The 23,922-nt window shown below is 29.8% G+C and overlaps 1 protein-coding gene across 1 annotated transcript in view; it reads right to left on the reverse strand.

The window, feature by feature from the left end:
• LOC122855000 (homogentisate 1,2-dioxygenase) overlaps positions 1-9,727 on the reverse strand; it is a 34,152-nt gene extending 24,425 nt beyond the window's left edge. The window contains exons 1-4 of the mRNA XM_044156066.1: positions 9,620-9,727; positions 9,300-9,560; positions 9,049-9,229; positions 8,796-8,975 (exon numbers count right to left, since the gene is read on the reverse strand). Coding sequence (XP_044012001.1) covers positions 8,796-8,975; positions 9,049-9,229; positions 9,300-9,560; positions 9,620-9,637 — 640 coding nt within the window. The 5' untranslated portion in view covers positions 9,638-9,727. The remainder of the gene's footprint in view (positions 1-8,795; positions 8,976-9,048; positions 9,230-9,299; positions 9,561-9,619) is intronic.
• Between the last annotated feature and the right edge of the window lie 14,195 nt (positions 9,728-23,922).

Consider the following 23,922-nt stretch of genomic DNA (forward strand, 5'->3'; position numbering starts at 1 on the left):
AAAAAAAAAAAATATTCGAAAAATCCAAAATGGCGGAGTTTCCGGTAAAAACATAGTTTTTTTAAATGGATACTGCATTTTTTTTTTGCACCGAAATGTTTTTTACATCCAAACTAACACTTTTTATTTAAAAAATTTTTCGATAAAATCACTTTTTTTTTGTGCCGATTTTATCTGTTTATGGATTTTCCTGAAAAAATATGGCCTTAATTAAAAAATGATAATTAGAAAAGTTGTAGCGCCCAAAAAAACGAAAACGAAAAAAAAAAAAAACTTTCGAAAAAAAATCAAAATGGCAAAGTTAGAAGCATTAACAAAGTTTTGAAAAAAAAAATCGATTTTTCCGGAAAAATTTATTGAGAAAAAGTGTGAGCCTTGATGTGAACAATTTTTAAATAAAAAAAAATTACACCTAACCTCGAAAAAAAAAATGTTCATACCGGAAACTCTGCCATTTTTATATTAAATTTTTTTTTTTTCTTTTTGTTTTCGTCTTCTTGAGCGCTACAACTTTTCTAAATAATATTTTTTAATTAAAGTCATATTTTTTCAGGAAAATCCATAAACCGAGAAAATAGGGCCGAAAAAAAAAGTGATTTTATCGAAAAATTTTTCAAATAAAAAGTGTTAGTTTTGATGTAGAAAACGTTTTGGTGCAAAAAAAAAAATGCAGTATCCATTTAAAAAAACTATGTTTGCACCAGAAACTCCACCATTTTGGATTTTTCGAATTTTTTTTTTTTTTTTTTTCTTCGTCCCCCTCCAAACCCTACAACTTTTACTTGAAACATTTTACAATTTAAGCTTTATTTTTCGAAAAAAATCTATTGATAAATTAAAATGTATCACTCTGTATATTGGACCCATTTATTTTGAAAAAAAAATTTATTTTTATTCCTCTCACCCACTTAAATTGTTGTTTTCTATGGAATTAAAAATGAAACATATGGGTTTTTTTTGTCATTTTTTTCGTAGTCACCAATGACAATTTCTATTTTGCATCAAAATAACATACGTTTGTAAGCCATATATCGGTAAAATTTTAATAACTTTATCAATTTTATAGGTCGACACTTCATATTAGATTCATTCTAAAGCTTATTAAATATGCTTCAAACAAAAGTTAAGGAAAATATTTTTTAATCATGACGTAATTGTTTATTTATTAAATTCTTATACTTATAGATTTTTTTCATCTTGTTTAAATTGAATAAAAATAGAATTTTGCATTATATTATATAAAACAGTAAATACTAATATTGGAACTACATTTCCATTCAATATTTAATTGTTTTTTTTATATATAAAAAGGGCGTAAGTCACATAGAATAAATCCAAAATCTTTGTCATTAATTGTTTATATTTATTCACACGAAAAAAACGAATATAAAAATTTAAAAAAAAATAACTAAAATAGTAAACATAATTTATATTTTTCATTCAGCAAAAAAATTTATAAAAACCACAATCGATCAGAAGAATCAACTGATGAAAGTGTTTTTTTGTCTGTCTTCGGGAATTTTATACAATGCATTTGATTGACTTGTAGAATAAATTGCAATTGTTCTTCTGATTGAGTCAAGCATTAATTAATTCTTTCTACCAAGCTAATTCTCCTTTCAGCAATGTTTTTTACCACCTGTAAACTTGATAATATGGTTTTGGCATGTTTGTAATTTATATTATTTTTCCATTCATCAGGATCGAAATCGATAAAATCATGCATCAAACCAAGTTACTGAAAAAGTTTAATTGATTTTTTAGATGTAAAATAACTTAAATCTTTAGACATTAATTCTTTGTAATCATTTTCATCAATTATAAATGTTTTCGAGTATTCACTAACATTGTTTTGACTCGTCATTGCTATCACCATTTTTTTTTGAAGTGAAACTTCTTTACGGAGGGTAGCAAAAAAATTCGAGGCCCTTCTAGCGTTACGCGCTCGCGTTTACTCTCTGTCACACGCTCTCCTATACTCTCTGTCACGTATACTCTTTCTGGTATACTCTTTCTGGTATACTCTCTCTGGTATACGCTCGGCCACAAGCGGATAAACTCGGAACGTCAGCTGCTATGTGTGTATGCGTGAGCGACTTTTTTTTTTTTTATTTAAATATTATTAAACAGTTCAACTGAGTTTAATACTTAAATAATTGATTTTTAAAAAAAATTCATTTAAACGTATTAAGCAATAGTTATCTCGCGGGTTTGAAGAATCATTATTATAATAACAATAAAATTATTATAAATATATATAAATGATGATAATTATAACAACAATAATTTTGATAATATTACCAATTATTCACAATAATATTGATATTAATAATAATATCTATAATAATAATATTTTGAATATAAATACTAATAATTATCAATATTTATATATAAATGTTATTGTCAATGTTATTATTTATATTATTAATATCACTGATATTATTATAAATCGATAATATTATTGTTATTATTACTAATATTATATTGATATTATTATCATCGATGATATTTTTGAAATTATTATTTTATTTATACTATGGTTATATATGAACAATATTATTATAAATAATAATAACTCCAATAATATTATGATTAACAATAATATCAATATAATATTAGTAATAATATCGATGGTATCAATTATATTGTCGCATTAAAGAATGAAGTGCCAAAAACGTCAATTTTAAAGGAAAAAGGGCGTAAGTGCAAATTTATAAATTTTCGGGTTTTTCATCTAATTTTAATACTTAAAAAAAAGGAAAAATGGGCGTAACAACCTTTGATAAAGGATAAAGGGCGTATGTCCAAGGATTTACGCCTTTTTTCCCGTTATCAAAATAATTTTTGATAAAAGATGAAAGGCATATTTTCAATTTTATATGAAATTTATTTAATGGCAGGATTTTTTAAATTATTGATTGTTTACTGATAATTATACATAATTTATTATCAATACGAAAAACATAAAAATAATTGCAAATCTTCATCTCTTATTAAAAATGATTTTGAGAATGGAAAAAAGGCGTAAGTCCCTGAACATACGCACCTTTATTTTTCTTTAAGCCATAAAATTAGATGCAAAGCCCGAACTCACGCCCTTTTCCTTTTAGAAAAAAAAAATTCCTAAAAATGGCACTTACGCCCTTCTTCCATTAATGTGTCGATATATATAATAATATTTATAATAATAATATTCGAAATATAAATACTAATAATTTTTATTAACTAATAATATTTATATTCGAATATTATTGTCAGGATTAATATTATTATTATTATTATTATTATTATTAATAATATTCAGCGTGACATGAAACTACTCTGAAAGAAGTTTCACTTCCCCCGCGCGTACTCGCAACACGCTAATTTTTTTTTTTTACCTAAGACGTTACGTTCTCATCGAAAAGGGCCAAAGCAATAAGATCTTCAGAGCAGTACCACAAATGCCTTATCATCTTAATTTGTACTGTTTCAGATATTTGGTATAAAACCTTTCATATTTTTAATGATTAATCAGTATTCAATTATTCATCATACCACGGAGTGGAATGCCTCTTAAAAAAATATAGGCAAACGCTAGCAATTCACGATAATCTCCCCGTGGTTGATTATCAATCTAAATAGAATGATAGCCATAATGTTGGATAAATAAATAAATAAATGAATAAATAAATAAATCACGGAACGAATAAATAAATAAATATGTAAATAAATAAATAAATAAATAAATAAATAAATAAAATAATCATATAATGAGTAACTAATGAAAAAATGAAAAGTAATCTGAAATAACGATGTAAATCGATTAGAATAAATTATTTTTTGCACCTGAAATTATTTAGTTACAAAACTTATTATTTCATCTTCAACATTGCCTAACATTTCAACTATTTTTTTCTCTTTTATACCAGTGTCATACTTTGATTGGTCGATGAGTTTTCATTTTTTTTTTGAAATTTATTGAATAGAAAAAACTTAAAAAAAAAATAAATTTTGCAAAAGAATTTCTCGGATATGATGGTGACAGGGTAAGTAAAACAACTCTCTGTGTAACTCTTTTTCAATTAACACAGTTGCTCCATTATATCGTCCTTAGTCGTACATAAAATCATTTATTTAAACACTAGAAATTCTTTGAACAATATTTAAAATGAAGAAATTTTTAGAAAATCACTACTCATTATTATTGTTTAGTGAAATAATTTATTGTATTGAATTTTAGGCATATATAATTTAGGCCGATATATGGCATACAAACGAATGTTATTTGAATGCAAAATAGAAAATGTCGTTGGTTACTACTAAAAAAAAATCGAAAAAAGAAAATCCGTATGTGAAATTTTTAATTTTAAAGAAAACAACAATTTGAGTGGGTAGGAGGAAAAAAAACTAATTTTTTTTTTAAATGAATAGGTCTAATCTATATGTTGGACTAGGTGGGGTCAAGAAAATTTTGTCAACAGTTGAAACTTAATTCTATGCATCGAAAATATATTTATTTCTCGACTTTTTTGATATCATCTCTTTCTGTATTTAAAGAATAAACTAGCTAAAAAATTAGTCTAAACAAAATTGTTGACGATTTCCAATACTTGGGGCTTTTTTTTGTTATGTTTAACTGATAGGGAAAAAAAAATTCAGCTCTGACTTTCCAAAATGATATGCATGTTTTAAAAATGTATAACTAGTTCAATTTCTTAACTCGTTCTCGGAGAAAAAGTACTGAAACGGATTGATTATCATGGATTGAAAATTCTTCTGTATATTTTTATAAGTATCTGTCATAAGATTTCTGGATTCGTATGGTAAAGTACTTGCCTCCCAACCAGAAACGCCCGGGTTTGAATCACAATGAAAGATTTATTTTCTATTTTATTTTTCATTAAAATTTAAGTCAATAAGCCTAGGTTATAGATAAATACCTTGACATTAAGCTAACACTCACGAGAAATATGAACTTTTAGATGACAGAGGAATCATCGATGATGTGTTAACATAGTGCAGTAGTCACATGTTTGAATTCCGTCTAGAGCGTCTGACATTCTTTTGTTACCTGTGTGTAAAACCCGATTGCTCCCGTTGAAATTTGGGAAAAGCAAAAACAGTCGTGTAAAGCAGCCTGTCGTATCAACCGTTGATGTCACCTCAAGGCAGGGAAGTACATTCGATTTGACTATCCCTAAACCTGACTTTATTTGGGATAAACTGTCTTGCTTTCTTGGTCCTGGTCAGGAGATAACTTTCTACCTAAAGATTGGTATCAGAGGGCACTCGATAAAGGCAGAATCTGGTGGGACTGACGTCTTTGCTGGGTACAAAAGCTAGCTACATTAGTATTTATTATATTGAGAATTTGAGATCTGACAATATTTAAACTATTAAAAATTTTGGAATTGTTTAAATGAACTAAGTACTAATTAAGACGTATATTGACAGCTTTGATTATGAGACACAGTTAAAAATACATGGTAAAAAAGAATTTTGATAAAAGCTATAGTATATGCCTACCAATAATAAGTTGAGAAAACACTCATCAAGTATAAAAAATCATTAAGGCGGTATGTCAAAATATTGAAAAAAAAATCCCTCTCACAGATTTTGATCAGAGTAGGCCCATTTTTTAAATGAAATAAAGATCTATTTTAACAAATTTTTTTTGTAATTTTCTACCACGATTTGACCGAGATAATTAGGGTCGAAGTTGACAACAATTTAACACTTTGACACACAAGCATAGGAAGCATCGGCACGTTTTCACTTCTATTGAAAAAACGTTCTCACAGAAAACCTTTATTTCACTACAGCTTATACTTCTTTTAATTACAAAAATAATTTTAAAAAATCATCGATTTCTACCACGAATTTCAAAAGTTATTAATTATTTAAGACGAAAATTTAGGGTCGAAAACAGCCAAAAAGTACCAGGCAAAGCATTGAAAATCTGCTGAAGTAGTATTAGTGTGTGTACATACGAGGCGCCCTCACTCATACTTCTAAAGACGCGTCAGTAAAGTATACAAATTTTAGACATTAGAGGGCACTTATTATTTTTTTAAGCTATGGTTACAAGGGTGCCTCTTTGAACCCAAAGAATTATCCTACCTTAGGATTTACATACTGCTTTAATTGGCTACCACTTTCGACAGCGGACTACGGTTGACTACGCCCGACTACTCTAAATGACAACGAAAGTGACTCCGAAAAATCATAGATAAAAATTTTCGGTTACGAGATTGACTACACCATGACTACGAACCAAGTGGAAAAATGTTCAGGTTTCTCAATTTGACAGATCAGATTGCCCTATTTCCGTACTTCTCGTTGAATTCTGATCCGAACCAGATCAGGAAACCTGACCACATCCTGAATAGGGTCGCTTGATCCAAACTAGACCAGACTGTCAAGATAGATTATTTTAAATATTTCAAATTCGTCATGAACGTTTCCTGTTCAGAAATTGATCAAGGAAGCTGACCACATCCTGGATAAGATTGCCTGATCTAATCCTGACCAAATTATATCAGGATAAAATATTTGAAAAATTATGAATTGATCATTAAGGTTTTCTGTTCAAAAATAAATCAGGTAACCTGACTTCATCCCGAATAAGGTTGCCTGGCCCAATAATGACCAGAATCCTATCAGAATTAATTATTCTAAGAATTTTTAATTTTTTATTAAGGTTTCACTATTCAAGAAAGGATTAGGGTGCCTTAACTCATCCTAAAAAGTGTTGCCCGACTCAATCACGACCGATGAATCCCATCAGGATGAATTATTTTAAAAATTTTATGTTTCATTGAAGTTTTCTGTTCAGGAAAAGATTTGAATGCCTTAACTCATCCTGAATAGGATTACCTGATCCTATCCTGACTACAATATAATCAGGATAAATTAGTCAAATGGCTTTCTTTTTTTAAGTTTACTATGTTATAATTTTTTTTTTTTTAAATCAAATTATTATTATCATCATTATCATCATTTCAAATAATTATTTACTATTATTATTCAAAAAAAAGTTAAAAATAAACAATTGAATAATTTTGTATATTTTTTTTTTTTGATTTCCGTAGAAACACTTTTATCGATAAATTAAAAATTTCAAGAACTCAACGTCCATTTTAACTGACGTAGTTCCTACATGGAAAAATATTACCAATCATCGAATGTCGAAATAGCCAAGCGCACTAAGACCCATCGGTAGTAATCAGAAATTAAAGGGATCGCACCCCACTTCTGGTAATAATTTAGGTCGTTTCGGTAAACAGTTTTCCCTCCATTAGTTTGCATTGATTTGATATTTAATAAATAAGTAAACAAACAAATGGAAAAAATAGTTTTTTCCTTGATTTATAATTTTTTTTAATAATCATTTTTGGTTCAGGTTTCCTGATCCGTTTCTGAACATAGTTCCTGGTCCGTTCTTGACCAGGTATCCTTATTCTAAGCTTACAATCTGGTCAAGTATCCTGACCCTATTCAAACCCGATCCTTAAGATTTAGCGTCACATACTGATCCGTTCCTGACCAGGTTTCCTAATCTGATACGAATCAGAACTTGACTTGAATTTTCACTCGGGGACTTGACGACGAGCCGAGTGATAGAGTTAGATATTTTTGATTCAGGTTTTTTGTTTTTATTGTCTTCCTTTAAAAAAAAAAGGTGAGACATAATGTTTTGAAAAACTAAATCACATTGCGACATCAGGTTACCAACAAAAACATATATACATCTTAAATACATATAAAATACAATTTGGAAATCTACGTCAAAATCCATATACATATATATTATATATATATATGTATATTCCATATATAAATTTTATCCATATGTTTTCTACTGATAATTTAAAATATCAGCCACTGAAAATTTCAATAGTGAGACACGAAATAGAAAGGAACGCCGTAAGAAAATCGAATGGGTCTCATTCGGATATGTTGAATTATTTCATGGGACCCAATTCGGGTATGGCTGCTCCAGTCCCCAAACTTAATCCGGCCAATTCTTGGAAGCCAAAACTAATTCGGCGATTGCCCAAAAAAACCGTATTGTCTTCAGACATATTCAGATAAAAGTTTATTCAAGGCATTTATCGACGAAAAAATTTTAAAAAGTCACCTTAACAAAAAAAAGATATAATAAACAAAATAATAATTTCGAGAAGAGTCTGGTCTGTTTGAGCGTCTGGATAAAAGAACCAGCTTTGTGCTTAAAAAACTACATGAGTATTTTCTAGTTGACAATGACGAACTCAAATTTCTAATTCGCGAAAAAAAAAATACAGCTATATTAAAAAAAATAATTTTCTGAACTCAGTAATTATGTAGTTTTAAGAAAAAAATAGTTTAGTCGAGAAATTAAAATAATTTTTTTTTATACACTGTATTGCTGTTTTTTTTTTTTATTATTTTACTTTTTTTCCAAGAAGTTGACTTCTATTGTCAAGACTATTTTTTCTCATATATATTAATCTCAAAAATTTATCAGTGTTCAAATACAAGAATGATTTAACCAAGTATAAATTAACTTTTTTTTTAACAAGTAATTTTCATATTAAAACTACAAAAGTTCCGTCAACCCAGGTACTCTGTTATAAAATAAAAACGTTCCCAATAAATATATCAGTTTCAAAATTAAACTCCAACTGATATTTTCTTTATTTTCTGTAGAGCACGGCTATTCATTGATAAAACTTTTCGTTTGATCATTTTTGCCCAAATATTATATACTTCAAAATGAGCTTTGTGACCTTGCAGAATTATTAAAGATCATTGACAATATTTTAACATACCAATAGGTCCCAGATTCGGTAGCTCAAAATGATTATCGAAAACCTCAAGGATATATCCTCTCGCTGTACCTTCAACATTAACTGAAAACTTCATTCCCTGCTGAATGACACAAATCTCATCAGGTATTACATTCATTTTGCCGAATTCAGTCGTGATATGTATCTTTCCATGTTGTGGCACTGTTAACAAATATAGAACGTTGATTAACAATTTACTCAATATCTTTTGAATGCCATCAATTCATATAACTACCAATAAGAAAATCGCCATCGGAATTGTAGAAAGCTGAATTGATCATAGAGGAATTGCACAGGTAGACATGAATTGCAAGTCCATTTCTTGTATTGAGATTTCCCGCGCCACAGACAGTATTCATGCCTTGGATAAAGTTAACGTTCTCACTTAATGGTAAATCGAATGCTCCCCATCGTAGCTTCAAACATTCAGGAGTTAAAATCACACAAATCACCAATAAGAAAAACTATTATAACAATTCTACTTACTGGATTGGGATCTATTTTCGTAAATTCGTGAGTGAGCCCACTATCTCCAAAAGACTTATAAGGTCCATGACAAACTGATGGTTTTATTCTGTAAAACCATGTCCTCCTGTTGACACTTCTGGGAGCAGTAAATGCCGTGCCAGACAATTGCTCAGCGTATAAACCATATGGACACTTCTGCGGCGTATTTTGACCATCAGGTAGGGCACCAGTACATCTAGAGTCTTCACTGGCAAACTCATTGCCAAAACCTTTGAGATACTGCATTGAAAACTGAATTAATAGTTAATTTTCTTATAACAGTATTTGAGAAAACATACCTTCAAGCTGCCTTCCATTTTATTGAGAATCAAATGATGATTACAGAAACACTTGAAATGAGTATGCTGGAACGAATGAGAAAAACAAAATTCCTGAAGTTTTTTAATAAAAATTAACCGGTTTACCTTTTTAATTTATATGATAAACAGTTGTTTATCCAATTGGTAAAACAAGTTTATTATTATTATTGACTGAAAGAGACAAATGTGCTAAATTTATCTTTCCATTTGATCATTTTGAATGTTTTATAAGAAATGCCACTATCTTGAATGTGATTAACAAATGAACACCAAGTCTTCAAGTTTGCGTTGAATCAATAGTTGAAAAAGTAAAAGAATAAACTTCTCAATAATACTGATAAATTTCATAACATTTTTTAAAATCAGCGTAGGAAATGTTTTCTTTATAAAAAAAATCATTAGAAATAAGCACTCCTTGTTTTAATAATATCAAATTTCTTTACCTATTCTATAAAGTAATTTTTTCTATAAGAAAAAAAAAACCAGAAACTTAGAAAAAATAACGAAGTTCCCCCGCCGGGAATCGAATCCGGGTCTTTTGCTTTCCGGGCAAACGCCTTGACCACTAGACCACAGGGCTTCTTATCTTTTCAAGTATTTATCATATACAACTAGTGTTTTTGTAAATTTTAATACTTCAGGGATTTTGTTCTTTTCACATTCATTCCGTTATCGTGATCTCAATAGTTACTTTTTTTATATCTGCAGTAGAATAACTAGCTTATAGTTGTTGCTGACATGATTGCTATGTTTAAGAATATGTAAACATATAATTTAAGTTTTATTATACATATCATCCGTATCATATTACATGTAACTATCTATCCCTGGTAGCAATACTCTGTCAAATCAATGTTCATATCACCTAAGAAAAGCGATTAATATTTTGATTCTTCGTCAATTTTTTCGTTTTCCTGACATAAAATCGGCTTCAACAAAAAATTAAAAAAAAAAAATTTTAGTAACGGATTCGTTCTATTAAAAATTGAAAATTTTCAAAACTCCGGCGAAAGCCCGTGTGGTTCCTCTTAATAATTCCAAATTCATTATAGTTTTTTTTTTTATTAATAATTTCAAATTATATGATTGAATATTTTTTGTTTTTTTCGCGCTGTTTTTCACCTATCAAATTATGTACATGAATCAAAATACAGATGAAAAAAATTTGAGGTAATTCCACATGTAATTAATGATTTTATTAGATTCGTTCAAAATGAAATCAATACAAATATAAAAAAAATAAATCGTTCAATTTACTTTTTTTTTATCTAAACAAATTTTTTTTAGAACCATCTTGTTTATTACTTTTATTTATAAAAATTTGTCCATGGTAGTTTTCTTTTTTCTTTTCAATAACATGATAATTTAAATAACTATTTTATCGATGAAGCAAATTATAACCACAGTAAAGAAAGTTTTACGCATGCGCTTTAAACTCTTTTTTGGAGAAAAATTTTTTAAAATAAAAATCGGTAATTGTTTATATTTTGGATAACTTTGAAACAAATTAACACAAAAAAGTTTTATTGAGCTTAAAAAATTTGATATTAAATTCCTGAGAGCCACCCTGCCTTGATAAAATTCGCTGAAATCACTCCTTCGTTACCATTTTCAATTGTAACATAAAGGATGATAGTGATTGTTATAAACAATTGCTGATATCTAATTAACAAATGACCAGAGCAAATTTTATCAAGAAAGGGTATCCCCTTGATATCAAAAAGACAATTAATTTGAGCCATAAAGAAAGCTTGTAAGTTGAAATTTTAAAGAGTTATGGAAAATATAAAAAAACAGCAATTTCGTTTTTTTGTTTATTAACAATTTTCTAACGACATTAAAAACAATTTTCAATTCGATTATTTTAAATTCTGTCATTCCTAATATCCTGGCGAAAAATCGCATCCATGATTTGTTCTTAGTTTTTTTATTATTTGACTTTGAAAATTATACGGTGATCGTTTTTTGTTAATAATAAATTAACTGACAATTGAAATTACTTTTTGTAAGTTTCCGGTTTTAGTATTTTCATAGACGAATAATTTGGTCCTTACACGATTCTTCTACCTTTATTACTTTGCAAGATATGATCATTTTTTAAAAAACGCGAGTGAATTCAATACTATAGGCTTCGCTTACGTAAAACTTGAGTGTTACTGTACGTACAGGGAAGTGAAATTTCTTGAGTACTTCTTACAAAGAGTACTTGAAGGATCCCTCGTTGCATAAATATATTTCAAGCTAGCTTTTTTTTTCGGTTCCCTTTCGAGTCAACTAATTTGTTTATTTAATCATTAATAATTATGATAGAAATTCTTAAATTTATTGATTCGTTGTAATATTGACATTCAATGAAAATGACTTGTGAAAGATTGATTGACTTATACGTTGGAATTAATGATATGACATCAATCATTTGCAGTATGGGTCTTCAAAATCGTTATTGTACTTGGTAACTGAAGGTGGAATTCCAATATATGAACATTTGGATAACGAAAATTTCCATGTGATTGTTTAACACTCCCTCCAATAATTTCTACGATGTCATTTCTGTGAATTTTCTTCAGCTAGAGATTCTCAGACAATCATTCTCATTCAAGTTAACTCATTGTCGCCCGAAATAAAAGTTTTTAGTCTCTCGTCGTTAACAGTTTTTTCGTTTGGCCTGCCTAGGTAGAAATTCGCGGTAAAGAATCGACATAAGCTATCTCTAATGAGTCGGGTTTACGGTCGATGCGACGTCGATATCGCCTTAATATCGACATTGTAAAAAGTAAAAAACATAAAAATATTTGCATATACGAGAGAATTATAAGTGTAAAAAATTATAAATAATTATATTACAATACGATTATTAGTATCATTCTTTCTTTTCTTGATAACATTGTTAAATTTGTTTTTTCGAATTTTTTATATCAAATGTCATTGAAAATTCTAGCCTAGAATACAAATATTGAAAAAAAAAGTTACTAGGTGATGTGAAGTGACTTTAACGACAGGTATATCTAAGAAATTCTTTCTTTTTTTATACTCTAAATTTTTGTCTAATGATTATTGTGGTTTAATTATTTGATGGTTATGTCGGTATTTCTAATTTTATCATGTACCGTTATAACAATAAATAATAACGGAAAAAAAGAAGATTGAAAAAAAGAAAAATTTAACATTCAACGTTTTTGAAGGCACCTTTCGTGACGACGGATGTAAAAAGTAAATTTTGCTTTTTCGAAAATTTACTACAAAAGAACGTAAAAATTATCTCGGTACTTTTATTTATTTAATAGATAAATAACATGTATTGGCAACATTAATTCCTTAGCTACATCTTTTCCTTAGCTACTGCTTCTCCTTGGTCATTTTTATTTCAAAAAAAATAAATGACGTGTTTTATTTATTGAATGACAGAAAAACAAGAACAAGCAGTAGCTAAAGAATCAATGTGGCCAAAAAAATTATGTGGTAAGCAACATTAATTCTTTGGCTACATCTTTTCCTTGGACATTTTTATTTTCAAAAAAATAAATTACATGTATTTTATGAATTAAATACATGAAAATACCAAAGACAAGCAGTAGATAAGAAAAAGATGTAGGTAAGGAATCAATGTTTCCAAAAAACTTATGTGGTAAGCAACATTAATTCCTTGGCTCCCGTGTAGGAGACTACAACACGGCCATGCAACGGCCGATGCATGGCGAAATTTTGCCATTAATGGGCTGCCATTAATGGGCCACTCATACGCCGGGCCTGGCGCGTTACACCATTCTAATATTGGCTGCCATTATTGGCCCATTAACATTTGCCAAGATTGGCCCATTAAAATTTGCCAAGATTGTCCCATTAACATTTGCCAAGATTGGCGCATTAACACTTGCCAAGATTGGCCCATTACTTGCGAAATCAATTTTTTTATAAATAAAAATAAAAAAAATATTTTTTTTTTCAATTGCATATATAGATTATCGAGTCCAACTCTGTTTTTTTTTATAATAAATGTTTTTTTTTTCCTGCCTCTCGCCGGGCGCGAACTCTCGACCGAAAACCTAAACCTACACTAAACCGATGCTTTAACTAACTGAGCCACGAGCGCGATATATATATTTCTGAAGTTTTTTGTTCTCTTGTAGTAATTAAGTTCACTCGTAGACTTGGTAGACTTTTTTGAAGATGATTATTCAAATACAAATATATTTATTTATTTATTTAATTTTAATGCTCCATAAACGGCAGCCATTAAATGGCCAGCCATGAATATGCCATGAATTGGCCGATGAACGGTAGCCATTAAGTGGCCAGCCATGAATTTGCCAAGGATCGGCCAATGAACGGCAGCCATTAATGGCCAGTCATGAATTTGCCATGAATTGGCCGATGAACGGCAGCCATTAAATGGCCGGCCATGAATATGCCATGAATTGGCCGATGAACGGTAGCCATTAAATGGCCAGCCATGAATTTGCCAAGGATCGGCCAATGAACGGCAGCCATTAAATGGCCAGCAATGCATTTACCATGAATTGGCCGATGAATGGTAACCATTAAATGGCCAGACGTTGGCCAAGACAAGACTGCCAATCTTGGCAACACAATAATGGACCGATCGTTTGCCAAGTATATCCCATTAATGGCCCTTGCTTGGCTACCAATCATGGGCTGCCGTTTATCGGCCAGTGTATGGCCATGTTTCCATGCTTGGCGATTCCTACACGGGCTACATCTTTTTCTTAGCTACTACTTTTCCTTGGACATTCTTATTTTCAAAACTTTATTTTCATTAAACTGTCTCCGAGTCTCTGAGCAATATCTTTAGAAGAAAAGTTCATATTATAAAATGTGTATTAAGCGATTATAATTATAATTATTAAAAAAAAAATAATTATCAATTAAGAAATGTCTCTCGAATTGTTGATTGTTCTGAATCGTCATACAGTGGTTGGTTGGGCCATTTCTGGGCCTACAATTTACCTATATTTTTTTTATTACTTTAGAAAATAAAACCCTCAAAGTTTAGATGAATTCGTCTTGATAATGCAAGTGCTAAGGTTCGAACCATCAAACTGATTGATCTTCAGTTCAAACTATCATCAAGACAAATTTTTTGATGTGTAAACATCTTTGGGCGCGGGTTGGGTATGGAGTAAAAGGAAAAAACATAAAGTTTAGACCGGTAACGGATCTGGAAAGGAATCCGTTTTTTGTCAGTCTACATAATGAAAAGTGAGTAAATGAAAAAAGGTATATTTGATGAATATGTATATTCATAATTACTATGTTTTTTATAGTGTATTAATAAAAAAGGACTTTTTAGTTTAAAAAATAATTTTTGATTTATTAGGATATTATTAGGATTCAACTACATATGATATTTCATCTGTCGATATTTATTGATTTTAAATTATTCAAGTTCGTTGAACATACTAAACGCGAAATAGTGTTTGTAAAATATAGTTTGGGAACTGAACTATCAAGGTGCTGTAATGTATGTTACACGGCGTATAAGAGTAAAGATGTATTAATATAAATAAAAATAAAAAAATATTAATAAAACAAATACAAATCTATTATATCGACACTTTCAGAGGATATTATCATAACCCAGACAACATGTTTTTTTATTCGGTTTTTATAGAAAATTTTCTCACGATTACGGGAAAAATTTCTATACATGCGCAAAGCGGTTAAAAATAGAGTTGAAGTATGAAAAAAACGGCTATTTATCGGTTATATAGCGTATAGTTATTAAAATAATCAAAATTCTAAAATTTATTAATATCAATCAATGAAGCTCGTCAAAGAAAAAAAATGTTTCGATGAAAATTTGGATAATAATTTATAAATTTCAATATATATATTTTTTTTGCAAATATAATAATGGCTAATAACAAAACTCTTCGAGTAAAAAGAACGTCAAAATAAAAATTTTGATATATTCAATTTTTTTTTTTTTTTTTAAACCGCTAGATGTTTAACTGAGCCACAAGATTTTTTACTTAGCCGCTAGACTTTTTACTTAGTCTCCGTTATAGCCAAACATATTTTTATCAGCTTAATTTTTCCTTCAGCTACATCTTTTCCTTAGCTAAATTTTTTCCTTAGCTAGATTTTTTACTTAGCTGCATTTTTTACCTAGCCGCTTGATCTTTTACTTAGTCTTAATTATAGCCAAACACACAATATCTTTACAATTTACCGACTTTATTTTCCCCTCAGCTACATCTTCTCCTCAGTTAGATTTTTTGTTTAACTAGATTTTTTACTTAGCCGCTTAATCTTTTACTTAGTCTCAACTATAGCTAAACACACAATATCTACATAATTTTATACCAGCTTTATTTTTCCCTCAGCTACATCTATTCATTAGCTATATTTTTTACTCAGTCTCATTTATAGCCAAATAAAAAATACCTACATATTTTTACCAGCCAGAATATTTTACTTAGCTACATATTTTTCTTAGCTCTATTATATTATCAATTACAAATCAAATTACCACCAATACCAGAAAAATATCGATAACTCGAAAAATATTCGAAATATATTAAGAAATTTTTTTTTGAACTTTTTTTTCTACTTGATGAGTTTTATCAATCGTTAATATAAAATAAGGAAAAAAAAAACCAATATATCGAAATTTTAAAATCATTGATTATTGAAAATTACTGAACAACAATAATTGTATGGAAATAGAAAAAATTAGCGTGTTGCGAGTACGCGCGGGGGAAGTGAAACTTCTTTCGGAATAGTTGCATGTCACGCTGAATAATAATAATAATAATAATAATAATATTAATACTGACATTTTCAAATTTCTCCGACTCTTTTTTCGTTGGAAGTTAGACAAATTGGAATTTTCCGTGGACATGAATCAATCAATAAAAAAAATTGAACAATATAAATATATAATTTTTTTAATAATGCTGTTGGCATCGCTAGATTATTAAAAAGCTACTGTTAAATTTTTAAATTGATTTATTGATTTTTAGGAAAGTTATCCCAAGTTATATATTGAAAAAAAAGTATTTTTTTCAAAAAAAATAATTTTGTTTTTAATTTTTAACTCGTTAACTAATAATCATGACAAAAAATTTATTTGAACGAAAGTATGTATTTTTTAATTCTATGAATGATGGTATTTTTTTTTTTTGAATTTTTTACGTTTGATTTTTCACCCAGAGCAACGTCGTGTTTTCTTGGGCTTCGAGCGTGCGGCCGGTTATTGCATCCGGACCCTCAATTGATACCAACGATATTATTACTAATATTATATTGATATTATTGTTAATATCATAATATTATTGGAGTTATTATTATTTATAATAATATTATTCATAATATCAAAATATTATTATTATAGATATTATTATTAATATCAATACTATTGTGAATAATTGATAATATTATCGAAATTATTGTTGTTATAATTATCATCATTTATATATATTTATAGTATAAATAATAATAATAAAGATAATTTTATAAATGATAATATTGATTACGATATAATATTGATAATATTATCAATATTAATATTTTGAATATGATCAATATTCAGTTATACTGTTTGATAATATTTAAATTGAAAAAAGTCGCACACGCATACACACATAGCAGCTGCCCCGAGTGGAAATTGAATCCGGCTTGGCCGGATCCTGATCCGAATCGGATCCAGTATGGCTAAGGTAATCCGGATCCGGGTTTGCTGACCCTTTTCGGATCCGTTATGGCTAAGGCTAACCGGATCCTTCTTTCCTTACTCTTTCCTGATCCGAATCGGATCCAGATTGCCGGACTTTAATCGGACCTTTTTTTTTTTTTTCAAAGTTATCTCCGGGTTCAGTCAGGTTTGGCTAAGGCTAACCGGATCCGGCTTTCCTCACTCTTTCCTGATCCGAATCGGATCCAGATTGCCGGACTTTAATCGGACTTTATTTTTTTTTTCAAAGTTATCTCCGGGTTCAGTCAGGTTTGGCTAAGGCTAACCGGATCCGGTTATCCTTACTCTATCCTGATCCGAATTGGATCCAGATTGCCGGACTTTAATCGGACCTTATTTTTTTTTTCAAAGTTATTTCCGGGTTCAGTCAGGTTTGGCTAAGGCTAACCGGATCTGGTTTTCCTTACTCTATCCTGATCCGAATCGGATCCGGAATGCCGGACTTTAATCGGACCTTATTTTTTTTTTCAAAGTTATCTCCGGGTTCAGTCAGGTTTGGCTAAGGCTAACCAGATCCGGCTTTCCTCACTCTTTCCTGATCCGAATCAGATCCAGATTGCCGGACTTTAATCGGACTTTATTTTTTTTTTCAAAGTTATCTCCGGGTTTAGTCAGGTTTGGCTAAGGCTAACCGGATCCGGTCTTCCTTACCCTATCCTGATCCGAATCGGATCCGGAATGCCGGACTTTAATTGAAGTTTGTTTTTTTTGTCAAAGTTAACTTCCGGATTTGGTCAGGCTTGGCTAAGGTAAGCCGGATCCGGTTTCCCTGATTTGAAACAGATCCAACTTAGAAGTATTTGAAAAAAAAAAAAAAAAAATTAATTTCAGAATGTCGTTTTATTTTTTGATAATAATAAATACATTGTTGCATATATATAGTATTAATCATATCAAGTTTTCCTATTGTAATTTTGAAATAACTTTCTACACTTGTAAAGGACTTTTGATTTTATAGATTCCACGTACGCCGCCGTGGTCAATAGGATTGAGTTGCCGACTTTGAACAGAATAGCCCCAAGATCGATCCCCGCAAAATCCGGAATTTTAGTTTAGTTTAGGTTGAGTTTTCTAAGATAAAAATATTGTTAATAATGATTGTTGAAAAAAATAATTGAAAAAAGCAAATATATTTTTTTTTTTAAATCAAAATTTTTTTAAAACAAAATTCGGATCCGGTTTAAATATAAAATCGGATCCGACTTGGATGTAAAATCGGATCCGATTTAAATGTAATTTCGGATACATAATTTGGTATCCGATTTAGCCACGGTGTCCTTATTGTAACCGGATCCGATTCGGAGCCTAGCCGGCGTTACATTTTCAGTCCGAATCGGATCCGGCCAGCCTGATCCGATTCGGATATGTAATCAGGTAAACCGGATCCGTCCTGGATCCGAATCGGACTGAAATTTCCACTCGGATGACGCTCCGACTTTATACGCTATATATAGTGCATGTATACTGCTTGCCGGCTTCCCTTCTCTCTATGTAATTCTTCTCACTTTATCCGCTTGTGACCGAGCGTATAGCAGAGAGTATAGCAGAGAGTATACGAGAGAATATACGACAGAGTATCTACAAGAGAGCATACGAGAGAGTAAACGCGAGCGCGTAACGCTAGCAGGGCCTCGAATTTTGTCGCTACCCTCCGTAAAGAAGTTTCACTTCAAAAAGAAAAATAAAAACAAACAATATTTTCATAAATGAATGAAAAAAATTTTTTCAAATGTGTACTTATTATTATTTTGTACAATTACAACAACACGCCGAAGATGTTTACACATGATAAACCCGCGAGTCTAGATGGCTCACAAAAATTTTTTTTATAAACAATCAGTACTTTTTAAATTTTTCCTTTAAAACAATTTATAAAGAAAAATATAAAAACAATTCGAGAATCCGTAATATACCAAGAAATATTCTTTTACTAAAAGGATATAGAATAATGTCTTGTTCGTTTTAGAGGATAACGTGCTAGTCATTCGTGCGAAAGGTCCGGGTTTGAATCCCGGATAGGGAAAATATTTTTTTTCAATTAATAATAATAATAATAACTGGAAATGACACACGAAACCGTTACTCTACAGTAATTAGATAAAATCAAAAATCAAATGTTACTGAAAAATCTTTTCATTTTTTACTTATTATTTTATTATCTATAAACACTGAAAAAAAAAATTCTAAAACCAAGAACAAAACTTCTGTGAAATAGAAGTTTTCTTCTTGCAAATAATTTTCTTGAATCATGAACAATCTGTCAAGAAATTTTTTTTTCTCAAAATAAGAAGTATTCTTCACAAATCAAGAACAGATTGTTCATGATTCAAGAAAATTATTTGCAAGAAGAAAACTTCTATTTTACAGAAGTTTTTTTTTCAGTGTAATCATTTCCTTGACTACATAAATATTTGATAATTTTGTGATATAGTTCTTTTTTCGAACAGATTGATATTACCGAAAACGATCTGAAGGGTGAGTGATAATTGCTTTTATACTATTTTACACCTTTTATTGTGAAAACTAATCTACGACAACTAAGTATTCGATTTTTTTTTTGTTCTTTTATGAAACCTAAAAACCTTCAGAGACCCTGCGAGGAAGTGAAGAGATAAATTTTTTCTAGGTTGACTTTTTTCATAGTTTTAGTCTCCACAGGATCTTTAAGGATTTCAAACTATCAGGAATTTCTTATTGTTACTTGAAAAGAAGAACAATCTTAGATACTTCCGTTGAAAATTCAAAAAATATTCGAAAAATATTCAACTTTTGTTCAGATTCGTGTCCTCCATAATGTTAGCTCTCACAGAGTTTTGGAGGATCTTAGGCTGGTACCGAGTTCACTTCAAAGCTGGATTGAGGTACAAAAAAATCCCAGTATACTCCAAAGGGCGTTATTATTGCATCCGAGTTCACTCCAATCACTTTCTTTATAATATACTCCTTTTCCAGTTTTAAGTACCTTCTCTCTTCACATTTCCCTTCCGAAAAGTTTTTTTTTTCAAGTTTTTTCTTTTCAAATTTAGTTTTTATATTTTTTTAAAATTAATTTCAACTATTTCTAAAAACAAGCAAGATATTAATTGTTTGTCCTCTATTAAGGCTAAGTAAAAAAACTAACGACTTATCACGACAGCATTTTTTTCGTGATAGTCCGACTTGGGTCCTAAGTATAAAAATGGAAAGAGTGAGCTGGGAAAGTGAAGAGGGAGTGGTAGGGGAAACGATTGGAGCGAACTCGGATTTTTCATTTTTTTTACACGGGAGCGAACTCGGATGAACATGCCTCGCCGTCTGAAATTAATCCGGATATTCCGTGGAAAATGGAGCGATTTCAGCAATTGCCTTTCAAACTATTGTGGATTCTTTAGAAAATTTCTTTGGTGATAATTTTTTTGTATCGTTTTTAATCAAAAGATACGTGCCTTATAATTAAACTGCAAAGAATAAGAACTTACATAGACCCTGTCAGAAAGAACAGAGTAAACTCGATTGATTCCTCACACTGGTAAAAATCACCGATTTTAAAAAAAGATTTCCCACCTTGATCCAATATGGACTGGTTTTCGCGGACAAAAACAATATATCCCTAAAATAAAATTTATATACCAATATTCAAAAACTAACGAGATTATATAAAAAAAGTACTATTTTGCTATCAGGAAAATTCAATATAAAACAGATGTCATATATATTCATCTAAAAAAGGTGACATTTTCTTCGTGTTATAACGTTAAAATATTTCGTTACAAGTGCCCACTCAGAGAGTGTGCTCTCAACGAATTTGGAGAGGCAAGCACGAGCCTTGGCGAGTGTTTCTCCTTCAAATGAGTTGCGAGCGGGCTCTCTGATTGGGCACATGTAACGAACTATATTTTATGTTACTAGGGACAGTGGTAATAATGTGTGAATTTCCAAAAAGCGCACTACCCCTCTTACGCTTTGGAAATTCACACATTATTCCCACTGCCCTTGTAACATAAAGTAATTTTTTTATTTTACTTCAAATAACTTGGAATCATGTTTTTTAGAAAAGCGAATTTTATAAATAAATGCCGGAAAAATACTATTAAATATTAAAAAAAAAAAAACAACATAATAAGAATTTGAATTTTTTCGGTAAAATCTGCAGCTTTATTACAATTTCTTGATGTTTTTAAAATTTTTTGATCTGTAACCTTTATTGAATAATCTAGTTTCTTGACATTCACAAATAACAAAAAAATTATAATATTAATAAATTGTAAATGTTACCAAAAATTTGTATTGCAAAAAAAAAATGTTAATTTTTACTTAAAATTTCTAGGGTTTGAAAACTCGATTTTTTATAATATAATAACAAAAAAAAATGTAAACAGAACATCAGATAATTGTAAATATCACTCGAAATTCGTTGTTAATTTCTTTTAGTCGGAATACAAGAATTATATGTAAATCTTACATCTAAAAGGAGAAAAAGATAAAGCTAAGCAATTAATGTAGCTTACGTTTTAATTTTTCCGGCTACATTGATTCCTTAGCTTCATTTTTTTCGAAGCTACTGCTTTTCCTTAGTATTTTAATTTATTAAAACAATTTGTAATAGTTTTGTTTGTCAAATAAATAAATGAATTACAAAGAAAAAGCAGTAGCTAAGGAATAGATGAAGCTAAGGAATTAATGTAGCTTACCTTTTAATTTTTTTAAATAAACATTCACATTTTTAAATTCACATTTTTAAATTCACATTTTTTGTGAGTAGTTTTTACCTTTTTTTGTTATAAAATCTTCTCTTCTGGTTTAAAAAAATTTGAATAATATACAGACTTTCCTATTTCAATCTATCAATGGATTTTTCCGGAAAAATATGGCTCAAATAAATGAATTAGAACACCTCATTGAATTTCTTTGGCTGCATTGATTCCTTAGCTTTATCTTTTCCTTAGCTACTGCTTTTCCTAGGTATTTGATCTATTCAACAAATAGAATTAATGCAATTCATTTGAATACAAAGTCGCCAAAGAAAATAAATGGCAAGCATTATTAATTCCAATTATTATTATTTTTTTAAATTACAGCAACACGCCAGTAGTGTCTCTACCTCTCTCTTTCTCTCTAAAACAGAGATGGTAAAATAGTATAATTTATTTTTATTATCAGCCGGTATAGGAGAATTTTATGTTGTATCTGTATATTATACATTTGAAGAAAAGAAAAGAAAAATTCCAAGCTAGATTCGAACCAGCGACCTATGAACAAATATATATTTGAAATATATATATTAGAATTATATTTGATACTTATTTATATTAGAATAAAATATATTTTACATTATAATAAAACAAATCATGACCAATTTTTTTCATTATTTATAACCATGAAAGAAATAAAAAGAAAAAAATTTTGCTGACTTTCTATACGTGTTATTTTTCAAATCGACCTATGTATATATAAATACAATTTTGCAAAAAAATTAGCTGACTCTTTATATGTGTAATTTTTTAAATATAAACTGATAAAATGCTGTAGTAGTATATAAATGTTTATGATAAAGAATAAATATTAATTGCAGAAAATTAATATACATGTGAGAATTTGCTGACTCTAAATACGTGTCATTCAAATCGGTACTCCTTCTACTATTCTATTTGTTGTATAGGTTTTTAGATTTTGAATAATTAAATTCAAACTCTTAATTATTTTGTGAAGGTGAATGAATAACTGATACACACAAACAATTGATTTGATTTAATTTGTTTACTGGTTTATTAGATATTATGTAATTGAATATGTTGAAGTGTAATTTTTATGTTGTTGCAGTCTTGGCTGTTGCACAAGAAGTGAGGTAGAGCCAGAGGATGTCGAGGTTTTGGGTCGCATATATTTATTTTCCTTTCAAAATATTTATTCTGTGTACTCCCCCAAACTTTTCCTATTCTTTCCTTGAATTTTAGACGGAAAGATATAAACTTGTTTTCACATGTTTGTCGGAGGTTTCATTGAACCCCCGTAGGACCCATTGCCAAATGTTTGGCAATAAGGTTGTAGCAAGATGTTTTTTTTTGTGTGGCATTTTCACGTTTCAACTTGGTGAACGTGAAGAATTGCTTAATTAGTTATGCTTGACCTCGAGGTAGTGTTGCCCCTTGATTCCCATCTGTGTGCGCGGCCATCTCACACACAGAAGAGTATGGGGCGAGCGTCTTCCTCAGTAAATTCAAGTAACATTGCAATGGCCAAGTCTAGGTATTCATCTGAATAGACTACACCACATGGCCTTGCAATGCCACCCTTGGAGTTTACTGAGAATTAACTCTGTCCTCTTTCGTCTTGTGTGACAGGCGGACTTTTTCCTTTTTTTGTACATGTTCCGATGGAACAAACTCCCCCCGTTGAGAGAGTCATCGATCAACAACTATGCATATGTCGTCGCATTATTGAAAAGTGTGTCGTCGCAATGCATGTATTCGGATCATAATTACAAGGATTAGGTTATAATATCAATTACATACATATAAATATTTTTTTTTTTTAATACATTTTTGAGATAAATAGGATTTATGAATGATTTTTTTTTTTTTTTAATTCT

The sequence above is a fragment of the Aphidius gifuensis genome, linkage group LG4 (genome assembly GCF_014905175.1).
Source record: "Aphidius gifuensis isolate YNYX2018 linkage group LG4, ASM1490517v1, whole genome shotgun sequence".
Classification (NCBI taxonomy): domain Eukaryota; kingdom Metazoa; phylum Arthropoda; class Insecta; order Hymenoptera; family Braconidae; genus Aphidius; species Aphidius gifuensis.